We start from the raw sequence: 17,684 nt of genomic DNA, 5'->3' as shown, positions 1-17,684 counted from the left end.
TAAGTGAATTAACAGACTGAAGGAATCTCAGGTCAGGTCTTCATTTCCCCTTAGTTCCCAGATTCTTGGTGTACCTGCTTATACCACCCTCCACTCCCCGCCCCAAAGCAGGAGGCTAGAGGATTCTCTCTAGGGGAAATGACTAGTCCAAGAGAAAATAACTACAGATATGACATTTAAGGATCAGGGGATCTGCCAGTGAAAATGCTGGACTTACCTCTTTTCAGCCTATAGAGAAGCCCACATTCAATAGTCTCTACCCTGCCCTCCAGCTTTCCAATTAGTTTTTTAGTGCTTTACTTTTAAATAGGAATGAATAGCTAATGAACACCAGACAGTAAAGGAAGCTTCTAACCTAAAGAGAATAAAATAAGCAAACAAAAGAAAGAGGAAACAAAAACAGTGTGGGAATCAGAAGAAAATTTTCTAAAATCTATAATTAATGCTGTGCAGAGTTAAAAAATATATCTATGAAACAAGATCATATAAAGAATCAATATCTATATTCAGAGAACATGCTCTTTTTTGGTGGGGAGGGAGCAGAGAGTTCTCAGAACTATGACAACAGAAATTAACCATTCAAAAGAAGGTTTTTAAAAAGTTTAAGAAATCTCGCCAGGCGCGGTGGCTCAAGCCTGTAATCCCAGCACTTTGGGAGGCCGAGACGGGTGGATCACGAGGTCAGGAGATCGAGATCATCCTGGCTAACACGGTGAAACCCCGTCTCTACTAAAAATACAAAAAATTAGCCGGGCAAGGTTGCAGGCGCCTGTAGTCCCAGCTACTTGGGAGGCTGAGGCAGGAGAATGGCGGGAACCCAGGAGGCGGAGCTTGCAGTGAGCTGAGATCTGGCCACTGCACTCCAGCCTGGGCGACAGAGCGAGACTCCGTCTCAAAAAAAAAAAAAAAAAAAAAAGAAATCTCTTAGAAAGTAGTGCAGACAGAGGATATACAGGAAATAGAGGGGAAAAAAAGATAAGAAAATCAGAAAATCAATTTAGCAGTACCAACACTCAATTAGTAAGAATACTGCAAAGGAGAAACAGAGAAAATGGAGGGGAAGAAATTATCAAAGGAAAAAAAAATCCAGATTAAAAGGGCAAACAGGGTGTTCAGGACAATGTAAGAAAAAAGACCCAAAAGAAGGCATGTAGTCATGAAATGTGAGTCCAATGTGGATGAGGAAAAAGTCTTAAAAGCTTTCAGAGAAAGAAAAAATAATATACTGAGATAAGTGTGCTCAAACACAGCAACACAGCAAACATACAAACCTTTTATAGCTCTGGAAGGGTTTGGGGCTGTATAATGAGATATATAGAAAACTAACCCAATGGGAAAAATGAGGCAATCATTAACTCTAGGAAAAACAAAAAGATGTGTAAGAAAGGAAACATAATCATGGTATATTATAAGGCTCAACTGAGAATAATATTGTATAATATTGATAATTACATAAATATTAAAAAGTAGTTGAATCAAAATTATGTGGGAGGAATAGGAGAAAAGAGTGAGTGAAAGGAGGAACAGGAGAGAAATTGTGTGTGTGTTATGGGGATGGCAGTGGGTTAGAAAGCTAAATCTTCATCTTCCATAATAGGAAGTCAATGGATAATACCTAAAATGGAAAAAAATCCATAAAAAGCAGTCTAAGCATGTTATTTAGAAACACAGAGTTAAAGAACAGATTAAACAGTTAAGTTAAAGATTATTGTTATGGGCAGGGCACAGTGGCTCACACCTGTAATCCCAGCACTTTGGGAGGCCAAGGCAGGCGGATCACTTGATGCCAGGAGTTTGAGACCAGCCTGGCCAACATGGTAAAACCTAGTCTCTACTAAAAATACAAAAAAATTAGCCGGGGCATGGTGGCACATGCCTGTAATCCCAGCTACTTGGGAGGCTAAGGCACGAAAATTGCTTGAACTCAGGAGGCGGAGGTTACTGTGGGCTGAGATTGCACCACTGCACTCCAGCCTGGTGGCAGAGCAAGATTATGTCTCAAAAAAAATGTGTGTGTGTGTGTGTGTGTGTGTGTGTGTGTATATGTGTGTGTGTGTGTACATATAAACTTTCAGGGGTAATACATATTATATATATAAAATATATATATAGCAGGGATAATATATGTGTGTATATATATACACACACATATACACATATATAATGTAACAATGTATGTATTGTTATGGGGAGCAGACATTAAGGATGGGATAGAGCAGAGGACTATAACTTCCTATAAGTTTATGGTATTATTAACTTTTAAAAATTATGTACATGTATTACCTTGAAAAGGAATTAAATTTAAATTTCAAAAATAACTTCCCCAAAGCCACACAGCCATACAATGGTGAGGCAGCCATCTGAATGTGGGCAACCTAATTCCAGCGCCCATGCTTTCAGCCAATATACTACCTCTCCTTGTGCTGATAATACACAAAAATAATGGCCCCTATTGAGGATCAGGCATTGGTGGTTAACTGCATAAAGGTGGCATGAACAAGTCTTCCTTATTCTCTAACAATATCAGGTGCCAGTCAAGAGAGAGGCAGACAGCAGGACAACGGTAGCAAAGACTGGTTGCTGAAAATGTTATCAGAGGAAATTTTGAGTGAGAAACATTAAAGTTTTGTATTTTGAACAGTTTAAAGGGTTCAAGACAACAGTTTCTTTTTAGGGAAACATTTAAAGGTTCAGTTGGTCAAATATGAGCCCAAAAAATAAATACCTTAAAAAAAAAAAGAGGTTCAGGTGATATGATTTGATTGGCTAGAAGAATGCAAAACACTTCATGGAAGTGTAGAGTCTACAGTGATCTGGCATTTCTGAATTTCTTCTCTAACGCTGCTAGTAAAGGAGATTTTAGATCCTGCCATTTCACAAGTGAGATAAATTCAATACTGTCTCAATCAAGAACTGTGCTTCCCATCTCTCCACTATTACCTGCTCATTCACAATTTCTGTTGGTGGCCAAGATGCTAGCTGTGGCGTGGGGCTTGTGAGGATGGAGATGACAGCTCCTTTTAGGCAGTACCAAAAAAGCTTTTGTTGCAAGGTGATCCACAAAGATCACTCCCATATCACTGACATAAGCAGAATGATTACCATTTCCACCTGCCATGCACACATCCTCTGGGTGCCCCACAGACGCTCATTGCCCTGAAAGTTTTATGTGATGCTGCTGGGAGGTGGGGAGGAAAAGGGCAAAGAAAATGAAATTAACATGAGGAGTGGATTCAAAGATCCCATCTCTAAGTGCTCACAAGTAAAATCCTTTAAAAGATTTTCAATATTTAGAGAAAAAGAACAATGCCAACTTTTTGAATACATTTATGTCAAATAATAGTATTTGGAATGCCTCTGCCTGGTGCCTAGAAATTTAACTGTAGAAAAATGAAGGCTTCAGTTTAAATGCTTAATTGTTGCTTTTTTATAGCCACCTTAAGAGTTTTATAAATTAACTTATTTTTGTCCTTTGAAGGGAATGTTTAAAAATATCTAGGAGAGAGCCCACCTCAACAGGCTAACATATTGGCATGGATTAAGTGACAACCGGAGAGAAAAATAAAAAGCAACAGACAAAAAGACACAACACGATACTGGATAGGGCAGGATTTTTTTCACTTAACATATCTTAGAAATCTCTGCATGTCAAGACACATAGGTCTACCATGTTCTTTTAATGGCTACATGGTGTTCTATTTTATGTATGCATCAACTTATTTAACCAATCCCCTACTGACGAATGTTCAAGTTTCTTCCAACAATCTCAGTTATAAACACAGTAGCAATTAAAATCCTTACACATATATTTTTTGCTCACTTTCCTAATTACAGCTTTAGGTTAAATCTACTTGGAGATTTACAAAACTCTAGGGACCCTCTTTCAAGGAAGCAAAAGGTAAAGTTCTCCCCTGCTACGATGAAAGGACTGAAACAAATTCTGACTGCTGAGTCTTCTGGTTCCACCAAACTGAACAATGAAGAATCCCTGTTTTAGCTAATAAGAGATGCTAATTATTATTTCTTTCAGAGATGGTTCCTGGCTTACTAGGGTTAAGTATGCAAACATAAAAAAGATCTGTAATTATCCTTTAAAGGTACATGCGAGTTCTGTAGATTTGGGCTCACAAAGGTGGAGCACTGGCAGACTGGTGTGGATTTTTGCCACTCAGATAAAGTATGAACAAGCTTTTTTGCCCCTGGACTGAGCTGTAGTTCTTTCTCTGATCTATCTAGGCCTTTTCTGAACTCCCCGCTACTGAACTACGCAAATAAAAGGAAGCTACAAGGACCCACTGGAGAGAGAGGAAGGAAGAGAAGGCCTGTTTTAAATACAAAAGGTTCTCTGTTTACACACTTTCAATAAGACAAAACTTTGTGTGCTACCTTGGTGTTAGTGGTCACTGGTGTTAGTGGTCAACTGCACAGTGTCATTCTGGACATAAGCACAGAGATGAAGAATGTTTAATATCAATCTTAAACAAACTGTTCTGGAAAACAGAATAGATAATAATGTAACCACAGCAGTCTGGTTCAACTTCTGTGTAACAAAGTTGTGACTTGTTTTTCATTTGCCATGGATCCACAGGTTAAAGGTCACATAACCTAAGCATGCCCAGGTGAACCAGGTATGCAACCACAGGCAGAACCTAAGTGCCTGGATTGAGGCGAGTGGATGGAATTTAGAAATGGATACCACATGGCAGGATCCAGGATCCAATCAGATCGAGCTCTGGCATCACCGCATGGCAGGATCCAGTCAGATCATGCCTCTCATATCAATTCATTGCAAAATCCAATCAGATCATGCCTCATTATCCTATGCTTATAAAACCTGACCCAGCCCTTCGCTCAGAGACACTGCTTTGGGAACTATCTCCAGTGTTCTCCTTACTTGTTACAAGTAATAAAATCCCCTTGCTAAATACTCCTTGGCTGTGGTCATTGGAGTGGTACCTGTCAAGTGACCAAACCCACTCGTGTGGGTAACAAGAAGAAGAAGATATTTTATGAGCCTGGTGTAACCTTGTACTCAAATCAGATAAGGATTCTATAAAAAGGGAAATTATATGCCATTTTCCACTTATGAACATAGATATAAAAATACTAACTACAGTATTTACAAACTGAATCCAATATTAAAAAGCATACCATATCAAGCACATGAGCAAATGGGGTTTATCTCATAAATAAAAGGGTCATTTAATATTACAAAATATATTAATATAACTTATCCCATTAGTAGATAAGGAACAAAAAGCATATGAGTGTCTCAATAAATACAGAAAGAACATTTGATTTAATTCAATATTCATTACAAAACTTAATCATAATAAAGTGTTTTTATTAATTTTTTCTTTTTTTTTTTTACAGACAGGGTCTTACCCTGTTGCCCACCCTGGAGTGCAATGATGTGATCATAGCTCACTGCAGCTTCAAACTCCTGAGCTCAAGTGATCCTTTTGCCTCAGCCTCCTGTGCATCTGGGACTATAGGCATGTGCCACCATGTCCAGCTAATTTTTAAATTTTTTTGTAGAGATGGGGACTCACTATGTTGCCCAGGCTGGCCTTGAACTCCTGGGCTCAAGTGATCCTCTCATCTCAGCCTCCTGAGTAGCTGAGACTACAGGCCTGGGACTACAGGTGTGCACCACCACACCCATTACAGAGTGTTAGACCATGTTCATGGATAAAAATGACTTACATGTTTAAAGATGTCAGTTGTTCCTGAAGTAAATATAAATTCAATGTATATCTGATAAATATAAAGCAATTTTTTGTTTCTGGAACTAAAATTCTTATGAAAGAGTGATGCTAAAATTCACATGAAAACGTGAAGGGACAAGAACAGACAAGGAAAATTTGAAGAACTCTATGGTAACAGGGCTTCCCTACTAGATACCAAGACAGATTAAAGTTACAATGGTTAAGACAACAGGATATTAGAGAAGCCCATGGAATAGAAGAGAGTGCAGAACAAACTGATGCAATTTGATTACACAAAAACTAAACAACAACAAAAACAACTTCCATTTAACAAGACAGCGCAAATAGTGTCTTTGGGAAAAGACTTTGTGAACCTATCTTATTTAAAAATAAAGTTGCTTCTAAACTAATAACATTAAGGTCAAGCTACTCGATAGTAGAAATGATTATACAAAAGTAGTGGCTTTTGGTGGTTGAAATACAGATGCTGGCATCAGACTTATTGGGTGTGTGTCCTGGTTCTGTTACCTAATTGTTGTGTAACTCTGATGAGCAAATTATTCTGCTTCAGTTTCCCTGTTTGTCAAATGGAGACAAATACTGTGGCATTGTGGGGATTAAATCAATTAACAACTGTAAAGTGCCCTGGTGTAATGATGATGCATTTGTTATTAGGGTTCAAGTGTCATTAAGGATTGTTACTGTTATCACTGCATCACTACTGTTACCTTATGTTTACATAACACTTCACAAATTTTCAACCGTTTTTCATCTCTGCCACCTCATTCTACCGTCAAAGCACCTACATGGATAGATAACGAAGGTTCCAGCTTACAGTTACCTTGAGCCTGGTTTTTCAACTATAAAATGAGAGGATAATTGCCAAGGCTCCTTTTGGCTCTAAAAACTCATTTCTATTTTACAAGAAAGAAATTTGAGGCAAAGAGATATTAACTGACTTGCCTTAGGTCATAGACAAGTTACTAGCAGTTAGGATTAAAACCTAGGTCTCCCAGATTAATTTGCATTTCAAAGATAGAATAATAATAATTTCCCCAGACTCTCCCTGTATCTAAATTTCTTCTTGGAATTGTAAGCAGATACTTAGGAAGGTAATTCATTTGGGGACCATTTACAATATTACAGATACATTCCAATGACTAGAAGCACCTAACTCATTACTAGGGAGAGAAGGAGTGGAAAGTTATATCTTTTGTGAACAACATTAACATGGGTAATGGTAATACCAGTAATAATAAAGGAGAAAGAATTACCTGGGCAAGCAGACCTGGTTGGATCTGAAGAGGCTGAGCTCCTGGAGCTTGAGTGACGATGGGAACTGCATTTTCCATTCGCACCGAGTAGCCAGCGTGCTTAGAGGGAGAGGCCTGCAAGCCTGTTCCAGACAGTGTGAGGGAGAGAAGGGTTAGCTGAGAGGCTGTGAACTGCTGGATGAAGAAAACCTTCCTAGCCAGCTACGTCATCTTTCAGCTTCCCTTTGCACTGGTCACCGACAATAACCAGGTATTGCCTGGTCCTTGGGAAGTCTCCCCTTAGCTTCTAACAAATTAAAAAACAAAACTCCTCCTGAAATCTTGAATGTTTTCAAAGGCTAGAAGGTCAAATTAAGGAGGCTGTAAGGCCAAAAGTAGGACAGTTATGCTGACAGATTACAACAGGAAAACAAGGACTTCTGACCATCAAGATGTACTTGTGTATGTCAAAATAAGGGGTGTTGGGGAGACGTATGAACCCATTTGGAATTGCACTGACTATAACCACACAGTTTACACCATGAGGCTTGCAAAAATAAATTCTTAAGCTTTCTGGGTAAACTGTAACAAAGTGCACAGTCTAGCTTCTTAGAGTCTACAGAAGAGAAGTGCTGGGGTCATGGCCAAAGAATCATTTGGAGGAGGGGTTCCAGGGAAGTACTTTTCAGACTGATTGATATTCTTTATGGGAGCTGGGACTACGTTGGCTGTCAGAGATTGGCAGTTTTCTATAGATAACCCACACAGAGGATACTTCATGCAAGGAAAAGCAAGAGCTGGCATCAGCATAACAATGAAAACACAAACAATGTACTTATTTACAGACAGCTGGCCAGGGACACAGTCCCTGGCAGGTGTGAGAGTCACAATGAATTGACTTGGTGCTGAGGCATAAGCCCTATTGTTTCTAGGTTGGCCACAGTAGGAGAGGAGCCCTCAAGTTCAGTGATACCAGCGCTCTCACTGGAAGAAACGAGGAGGGCCCTTCTTCATGAAAATGAGCGTGACAGAAAACTGCAGGTGCCAAAGCCCCAGAGGCCATTCTGTAAGGAGCAGGTGAGAGGCTGTGGCTGCTCGACCTTACCTTGGAAGCCGGGGGGACACACGATGAGAGCTTGCTGGAACGGGTCAGGCCGGGCACAAATCTGGGCTGTTCCTGTCTGCAGGGGCATGCTCCGCTGGGCCACTGCAGCCATGGATGCCGCTGAGGGCTGGTAGAGTGTAGATGGGTAGTTTAGTATGGAGACTTCGGGATTGGCTAAGGAAACAGTGGCACTGGTAGAGGAGGGAGCCTAAAGGAGTGATGGGGATTAAACAAAAATAAACAAAAATAAAAAATGAGGGAGGTGGTATGTTGGGAGACACGAATCTAAATCAAATAAATGAACTCAAAGAAGAACAAACCAACAAAAACTAAGAGCAAAAAGGCAAAAGCAGAGAGGAGTGGAAACACAGTTGAAAGTCACAGGGAAAAGCAGGTCCCTGAAGGCCTGAGAGACAGTCACCTTGGTGTTCACATTCAGACCTCCTCCTGACATTTGTGGGGCCCGGACAAGAAGACACATGGATGCCTGCTACCATATGTCTAAATGCTGAAAAGCCTAAAAATAAAGCTAGAGACCTGTTTAATAAAATGTTCTGCCTTTTCATTTTGACAAAAACAACTTCTCAATCACCTGGAAGACCAGGCGTTAGTTGAGCACTCTGGGATTCCTTGGGTTCTGTGCTGGCGCATGGTGACGGGGAGGGAGCTGACCTTGCCCCCCTTCTCTCTGCCGAGCCCCATTCCATTCCACAACACGATGGGCTTTGAGTGCCTGGACCTGCCAGCCTGCACGTTCAAGCTCTGCTCACACTCCCCTCAGGCCTGGTGGGTGCAGTCCACATGTGGGAGGACAAATCCAGGGGGAGGCTCTTGCAGGCCCTAAAGAACTATGGTCTCAGGTACCCAGAGCTTGGCACAGAAGCACATGCAACAGGCAGAGAGCAGGGCCGAGGACGGGCTCAGGTCTACGGGCAGTACTGTTTATAGATGTCCTTAGATGGCTGCAAAGCAGGTTACTGCTAAGAGAAGTGCAGGAGACGTATGCGGAGAGGGAGAGGGACATGCTGAGCCTGGGCTTTGTGTCTGTATCCCATGCACTCATGCTGGTATGCAGTGATGAAGCCTGGCAGATAGAAAAGATGCTGGTGAGTCCAGATAACTGAAATGGAGGTAGCTTTGACAAATACAAGCCATTGACATTATGTCCTCTCGCCTTTCTCCTTCAGAAAGAGACATCACTTGAGACTGAACTTGCATGCAAAATGAGGCTGTAGAAGGAAAACAAATTCTAACTTTGGAATTCTCCAGTTTCCCCCATCTTAGCCTTCATACTGATCCTTTAGCAAGGTAAGTGGAGGTTACCAGTGGTTTTACATTCAGCACTGTCTACAAGAGCTTTTGCCTCTAGAAGTTGCAAGGACCAGGGAATATGGAGGAAGAAACCACGAAGATATCTTGGACACAAATAGAATTTCAAGTAGCGTGTGTATGTGTCACATTTGATAAAAAGGACCAAGTCTTATTTTACATATGTTTTCTATACTTAGAAAGATTTTGTGCTAAATTTCATTGCAAAGCAAATTGATTTGTTTGAAAATAATCATGAAATTGAGTGGCACAGATGTCTGATTTTAAGCCACGTTTTTTTTTTTTTTTTGAGACAGAGTCTTGCTCTGTAGCCCAGGCTGGAGTGCAGTGGCGCGATCTCGGCTCACTGCAAGCTCTGCCTCCCGGGTTCACGCCATTCTCCTGCCTCAGCCTCCCGAGTAGCTGGGACTACAGGCGCCCGCCACTGAGCCCAGCTAATTTTTTTGTATTTTTAGTAGAGACGGGGTTTCACCGTGGTCTCTATCTCCTGACCTCGTGATCCACCCGCCTTGGCCTCCCAAAGTGCTGGGATTATAGGCGTAAGCCACCGCGCCCAGCCAAAGCCACATGTTTTAAAGTGGGTGTGCTTTTGCAGCATCACATAGTCTGCTTGGGACACGTGTGCACATATGTGCGCATCAGTGTCTGTGTTTTGTCAGATGACATGACTTGTATTTCCTGTTTTCTCCATATCACGATCTCTTCCGGAGGCTTCTTCCCCCTCAACCCTCCACATTCCCCATGGTGTGCTCATATCTAGACTGCCCCAGCCTGTAGCCCCTGTGGGTGTCCCTGCTGGGGGTCCAGGGACCTGTATCCTCTAAGTCCCCAAACTTGTGCTCGGTGGTTCTACCTTCTTGCCAGCCACTGCTCCTGCTGCTTCCTTCCTGATGTCCCTGGAACCCACTGACTTTTTTCAGTTGCGACTTCCTGGCGCCTGGGACCTGTAAGGCCCTGACTAGAAATGTTCTGGTCTCTACTTCCCTTCCGGCCTTCTTGAGCACAGAGGCTAGATCATGCTTTCCAAAAGACACCTTTGTGCATGTCAGCACCCCTGCTCCAAAGTCCCAATTACAACTTGATGAACATGATATGCGCCTTGGTCTGGCATGCCCTGTTTTCCCTGGTTTGGCCAACCTTACCTTCTAGACTTATTTCCCTCTGCCCCTCACTCTTCTGACACCAAGATTAGTTTACTCATTGTTTTCCAAGCATACTGTGAGCACAGGCCTTTCCCCTCATACAAGTTCTCTGACCCATAGCATTCTCTCCAAGCCTCTGTGCTTTAAGGCCTAGCCTGGGTCCCATATGCCCCATTGGGAAAGCCTTTCGGACACCATTAATGGAAATGAATTGCTCCTTCCTTTGCTATCGCACAGTACAATATAGCTTTCTAGCCCAGCTGCTGTCACAATCTGCCTTACAGTACAGTTGGTCTTTCCAGCCTAAAGTCTCCTGGGAGGGAGGGGCTGTGTCTTAGTGGTGTTTTCCTCCAGCCTGCAGTGGACTCTCCTTCCTTTCGATTCTGTAACACATAATCTGTTTGTCTACCTGGCCCCTAGTGCATGCTATTCTACATTTTGATTAATAAAGCTCACAGGTCTGGCTATGGATGCCTTAGCCTTAGGGCTGGGCAAGGTTTGTTTTCAGACTCCCAACAGCTCTTTCACCCTAAGGAGAGTTTCAAGAATGCTTTTTCTTTTTGCTTCAGCCTGTCTCACCATGGGGACCATAAGCTCCTTGAGAGGCTGAATCTTCCAGTTCTTTGTAGACTCAAGGACAAATGGCACCGTCTCCAGAGTGACCATCAGACATGCCTACGGTTTCCCCTCAGTTTCTAACCCTGCTTAAGGACCAGTTGAAGAAGCCCATGTGAGGGCAACAAAAAGTTTTCTACTTCTGTAGATCTTCCTGTAGCTCTCAGAAAGGTAACTAGCCTATCATTGCCAGAGAGGAGCACATAGAGAACTGGGAAGAGCTCTTGCAGCTGACAAATAGTAATAACAAGAAAAAGCAAGTTAAAAAAAATGAAGAGACTGGTGTCTTGCTATGTTGCCCAGGCTGGACTTGAACTCCTGACTCAAGTGGTCCTCCCACTTCAGCCTTCCAAATAGCTAGGATTACAGGTGTGCACCACTGTGTCTGGTGAAAAAGCAAGTTTATTGATGACACAGGCTTTCCAAAAATGAAAGAAGTGATTCCTGGAAGCAGTTTTAGTAGATGTTTCAAATGGTTCCAGAAAGAAGGGGTTTGAGCTTGGTCTATAAACCCAAATTCAAATTCTTGGTAGAAGACTAGGTCCAAATAATAGAATTCCACGGAGATGTCAGAGAAGTGGCTAACACACATGATAAACAAGGAATAGCTAAGAGAAGACTTATTATTCAATATGTTACCAACTGGGTAACCTGAAAGTTTTAGAAAGTAGAGGAAGTCAGCTGCCCTGAGACATAAGGGGTTATGAATTATTGACCAGCTTCCTTGAGAAATAAAGGATTGTAGATTCATGATCATTTGGGAAATGGTTCTTTGGTTAGTCTACTGGATATATGTTAAAGACAGCAAGAAATTCTTTAAGTAGTTTAACGTCCTTCAACTTCTAACATAAAACTATGCATATATTTTATTGCTTCTAAATATCTAAATGGGCAAACAGCTCCAAGGAACTCATGTAGAAAGCAAGCTACTAGAACCAGCAATGAACAAAAGAAGTCTTGTTAGATTTAAAGAGCAGACATCATCTAGGAAAGGCATTTGGGGACCTTCATAAGACTTACTTAAGACTTACTTATGCTGCTGTGTATGTAGATTTTAAGAGTCCAGACTCTGAAGCCAGATTGCTGGCTGTAAAGCCCAAGCCCATCTCTCATGAACAAGAAAGGGCCTTGGGTAAGAGAATTAATCACTCTGTGCCTCAGTTTCCTCCTCTAAAATGGAAATGATAATAATAAAACCTATCTCACAACCTTGCTGGGAGGATTAAGAGTTATGGTGCACTTAGTAGAGCCTGTCACATAATAAATGTTAGCTATTAGTAGTGATGTTATTTATTAACAACATTATCAGCGGAGGGACAGCATGCCTTAGAACTTAAGGCTAGGTGTGTCCTGAGTCATTTTTTTTTTTCTGATGTATTCGAAAGTAGGGAGTAGAATGCAATGCGAGAGAATGGAAATCCTGTTCTTGGACCCGTTGCTTTTGTGGGATGTGATTTTCCCTTACCCACAACTCTGGCCCAACCATCACACTAAGTTACCAGCTACTTCTACTTTACCCCAGTCCCAAGCCAGATCTGGATGGTCTCAGTGCTGTGGAGAAGAGGGGTGTTCTTATTTGACAACTGCCTTTTGATGAGAAACGCTTTTAGTTTTGCAGAGCCTTTGTGACACTCTTTGGAGTGGATATGCTGGCTGTCATATGACCAGCAAGATGGCGGTGGCCCGCCCCCCGCCGTCTGGTCAGGGACCACAGTTCTCCAGCCTGGCAGAAAGACATCCATGGGAAGGACAGCCTGCTGGGGAGACTTCACCTGACATGACACCTGCATTAGAGGGGTGCTCCTTCCTCCTATTTCTCAGATGCCTTTGATACCTGATGGGGCAGATGACAGATGGGGACAGGTAGTTTGGGGTTAGGGAGTTAAGATCAGGTGTCTCATGAGGGCTGGTGGGAAAAACAAATATCTTCAAGGAGGTAGTGAACAAAACCATGCTGATTTTTGTCAAGAAGCTCACAGGTCTGGCTATGGATACCTTAGCCTTAGGGCTTGGCAAGGTTTGTTTTCGGAGTCCCAACAGCTCTTTCACCCTAAGGAGAGCTTCAAGGATGCAAACGGCCCGCAGGGGGCAGCAGATTCCAGGTGGCTCTCCTAGAATTTGGGCAAAGGGAGATGGCAGGCTGGGAAGAAAAGCTAGGCCTGAGCAGGGCAATGTGCCACAAGGATGGCCTAGGGAAAAAGGGTGGGAAGGGGAGGGGCTGAAAAGCAGGTGGCACTGACTCTTCAGTGACAGGAGGGACCTTTTAAAAAGAATGGACATAAGGTATTCACATTTCAGGTACACACACATCCACACAGAAGTCTTGTCATTCCAGATTGACATTAAGACCAAAAATCTGGGGACCCTTCTTTGGGGGAACCAGGAAGATTGAAACATGGGAGTAGGAGTTACAGTTTCTTAGACACTAGAGGCAGTCTCAGCTCGGACTTGGAGATTATCCATTCAATAAATATTGCCTGGGTGTCATCCAGGTTTCAAGCAGTATGTTAGCTGCTCGTTCTGCCAATTTCCTGGAAATCTGGGGGAAGAAAACCTTAGCTTCCTGATCCCATTTAGTTCCAGCTGCTGGGATTCTGGTGACAGGCTGATGAACTGATTTTCTCCATGACTCGGAGAAAGGACAGGTTTTATCTGTCCCAAAAGGAGATCAGGTAGATCCAGCCATGTGGGGATGAGGGCAAGGGCCTGAACTGGGTGATTCCCTGAGTCCTTCCCAGTTCTAGAATCTTTATTTTTTTTTTAGATTAAATCCATGTTTCCATGATCTTTTTCTTTGTTTTCTGAGACGGGGTCTCACTCTGTCCCCTAGGCTGGAATGCAATGACATAATCATAGTTCACTGCAGCCCTGAAGTCCTGGGCTCAAGTCAATTATCCTACCTCTGCCTCCTGAGTAGCTGAGACCATAAGCATGCACCACCACACCCAGCTACTTTTTGTATTTTTTGTAGAGACGGGGTCTCACTGTGTTGCCCAGGCTAGTCTTGAACTTCCTGGCTTTAAGTGATCCTCCTACCCTGACTCCCAAAGTGCTGCGATTATAGGCATGAGCCACTGTGCCTGGCCAGTTCTGGAATTCTTTACGAGGCAGGTATCAGGCATAAAAGGATGATAGCAGCCCCTTCCCCCTATTCTCACATCAGGTCAGAGGAAAGCAGTAAGGGGAACCATCTCAGAGAGAATGCCCCTCACCAGTCCTTTCTGGGACCTGTCAATGGGGCCCGTAGTCAACACAAAATGTGCCTGGGTCCCTCAAAGGAAATAACCTTGGATGCAAATAGTTTGTTCAGTTGTTGAATATGACAGCAGGAATTTGGTCTCCTGACTAGGTATGATGGAAAACACAACTTCTGAGGCTCACACCGTGCAGCCCCGCCTCTTTCCCCTCTGCTCCCCACTTACCTGGTTGTGGACCGTGGTCAGCTGGTTGTTAAAGGTCATGGTCAGGTTGGTGGACGTGCTGGGGGCCACGTGCGTGATGAAAGGGGTTTTGCTCTGGTTCACTGTGTCATACATATTCACCCGACGCTTGCAGATCTCCATGTTCTGGAAACATGATTTGACGCTGTTCATGCAAAAGGCAGAGGCATATAGAGACATAAGGGAAGGGGAAGAGGGTAACATGGGATGAAGGGGAGAAAACAGAGAAAGAAAAGGAGAGAAGGGTTCATTCAGGAAACAGGACAAGCACGGGGACTAAACTTTAGGTCTAAGTTTCCTGGATTGCTTGTGCAAAGTCTGTGCATTTGCAACAGGCACGGTTATTTAGATGAATTTCCTCCAATGCCTTACTACCCTTTCTCCACATAGGTTCTATACATCACAACAAAACTGACTGCTCACAACTGCATTCTTTTTTTTTTTGAGACGGAGTCTTGCTCTGCCACCCAGGCTGGAGTACAGTGGCCAGATCTCAGCTCACTGCAAGCTCCGCCTCTCGGGTTCACGCCATTCTCCTGTCTCAGCCTCCCGAGTAGCTGGGACTACAGGCGCCCGCCTCGTCGCCCGGCTCGTTTTGTATTTTTTAGTAGAGACGGGGTTTCACCGTATTAGCCAGGATGGTCTCAATCTCCTGACCTCGTGATCCGCCCGTCTTGGCCTCCCAAAGTGCTGGGATTACAGGCTTGAGCCACCGCGCCCGGCCCACAACTGCATTCTCACTCAGATCCACCTGCAGCGTCACTGCTCACTCTCAACTCTCAGCCTGGTTTCTGGCCCATAAACCAAAGCATAAGCTCTCTGAATGGGAACATTAAGTAGTCACTTACAACCCGTTATAACCCGCCGCCACCTTTCCCAAACACAATCCTTGTGGTCACCTTCTTCAGCGACCCTGGGTCACCAGCACCACCTAGGGGACGGCCAAAGAACTCTCCAACCCAGTATGGTGACCCTATTGCTATGCTTTCTCCCGCAGGAGTTGTGCAGGTAGATAATGGAAACAGTAATGATACTAACAATTAATAAGAGTGGTTAACATTTATTAGTGTCCTAATAATAATACTCTGCAACTTCTCACTCGGTCCAGCGACATCAATAAGACAGAGACATGATTCTCGTCCCTACTTTACGAGTAAGGCGGAAGCTTAGGGAGGTAGGTAGTTTCCCGAGGACAGGTAATCACTGGCTACTTCTGTGTATACACATACGCACTCTTTCACCAACTTCAGCCTTCATTTTCTTGTCTAAGTCTTGTCCTGTTACATGAAATATAAATTTTCTCCTTTTCTTCCCCCATTGCATCTGTGTATCAAAACAAAACCCCAACTACAAAAGTAAAGTATAAAATTGGTGCTGAAACCAGCATCAAGGAAAAGGAAAGCCACAAGTGGCTTCAACCACCCAAATTCTTGAAAATCAACCAAAAAGTGTCCTTCAGAATTTATACAGCACTTCTCATTGATTTCTTGTAGTTAAACTTACTTTTCCTCAAATGCTAATATTCAAGATAATAAAATCCCTTTTAGTCTGTGTGGGGTGGTTCTCGCCTTAATCCCAGCACTTTGGGAGGTCAAGGTGGGAGAAGTTCAAGGGCTCAAAACCAGCTTGGACAACATAGGGAGACCCCATTCTCTATAAAAAAATATAAAAATTAGCTGGGTGTGGTGGCACATGCTCATGGTCCCAGCTACTTAGGAGGCTGAGGTCGGAGAATCACTTGAGCCTGCAAGGTCGAGGCTACAGTGAGCCATGATTATGCCACTATATTCCAGTCTGGGTGACAGGCCAAGACCCTGTCTCAAAAAAAGAAAAAGAAAAAGAAAAAAATCCCATTTAATTTTCAATTCAAAATGTCGATTTTACTTATAAAAAATGTAATAACTGAATATAAAAGTAAAATAAAAGTTTTCTACTATTTTAGGATTACAAACATGTACTACTTCAGCACTCTGTGCGTATGCTATCTTTGGGGCTAAGCAGGTGTCTGTGGGCTATTCCCAAACATCCTTGCTGTGAAAAATGCATTCCAAGTTTCAAACAACTGACTGAGACGCCACTTACAGAGTTCTACTTCTTTCTAAGATTCTGACCACTTACACTGCCGGCGACATGCACATGACATAACCATTTACCAACTGATGATGCTGGGGAGAAAAGAAAACATATTGCACGGTATCCCATAGCTAAAAATACTCCTAACAATGCTGTTAATGCCAGTGTGTTTTCAGCTCCTACTAAGCACCAAGGTCCTGTGCATGGAGGCTGTAGCATAAAACCAATGCATTTTGTATTCTTTTTGGATTGGGTTTAAAGCATTTGATGGTTTGGTGACAATTCAACACAAAACTTTCATACTCCTTCAGCATTTTCTAACTGAAATATTTCAAGTTTTGGGTTTTAGGAAAGGGCAAGTACTTTCACTTTCGGTTTATAAGAAAATTGGTTTTAAAAAAATTGTGCACTGGAATCCTGGTATGGAGAAAGGAGTGGGGTCTCTTTTCTCTTTCACCTAGTAGCTGTGGCTCAGTTCCCAGGGTTGGGGTGCTACAGCAGCACGGGCCTGGAGGTTTATCCTTGCCCTGGAGTTCTTCAAGGTCTTCCCAGCAAGTTCTAGAGAACTTTAGGGACCAGGCCTACTTTCAGGCAAGCCTAGGTGTGTTCAGAGACCCACCTTTCCTTCTTAGGCTCATTTCTGAGTTCTAACTTGCCAGTGCCCCTCTTGGGTCCCAGACGAAGTTCTGAATCGGTTGCTGATGCTCACTCACCATCTCCATGTGACCAAGCCATGAAACACTCTACTGGTGCTTCCTTACAGAATCCAGAGGTGGATGGACTCTGAGGTCATTAAAGCCCCAGGCTTTTGGGGGTGGCTATCTGACTGTTGGTGCAGACGACTAACAGGACCTCTGTAGAGGGCACCCCCACCCTCAGTCTCCTATCCATAGCTGTTTCTCAGTCATCCCATTTTACCCCTGATATCAAAAGACAGAACTCATGGGAGCCCTATCCAGTAAATTGCCAAGTTTGCCTTTCTTGGGTACAGATGGACAGCTATGTGGCTGACCCCTATG

The 17,684-nt window shown here is 43.1% G+C and overlaps 1 protein-coding gene across 8 annotated transcripts in view; it reads right to left on the bottom strand.

Annotated features, from left to right (window-relative positions):
- The window catches only part of HIPK2 (homeodomain interacting protein kinase 2), a 221,726-nt gene that overhangs the window by 46,081 nt on the left and 157,961 nt on the right, over positions 1-17,684 (bottom strand). For 5 of the 8 annotated variants that reach the window (XM_033193360.1, XM_033193358.1, XM_033193364.1 and 2 more), the window contains exons 7-9: positions 14,575-14,737; positions 8,067-8,274; positions 6,983-7,104 (exon numbers count right to left, since the gene is read on the bottom strand). In XM_033193360.1, the coding sequence (XP_033049251.1) occupies positions 6,983-7,104; positions 8,067-8,274; positions 14,575-14,737 (493 nt within the window). The remainder of the gene's footprint in view (positions 1-6,982; positions 7,105-8,066; positions 8,275-14,574; positions 14,738-17,684) is intronic. The other 3 variants (XM_033193363.1, XM_033193362.1, XM_033193361.1) reach the window with 1 other exon arrangement.

The sequence above is a fragment of the Trachypithecus francoisi genome, unplaced genomic scaffold, assembly GCF_009764315.1.
Source record: "Trachypithecus francoisi isolate TF-2019V2 unplaced genomic scaffold, Tfra_2.0 Lachesis_group4, whole genome shotgun sequence".
In the NCBI taxonomy this organism is placed as follows: domain Eukaryota; kingdom Metazoa; phylum Chordata; class Mammalia; order Primates; family Cercopithecidae; genus Trachypithecus; species Trachypithecus francoisi.
This window is presented reverse-complemented; position numbering and strand designations above follow the sequence as displayed.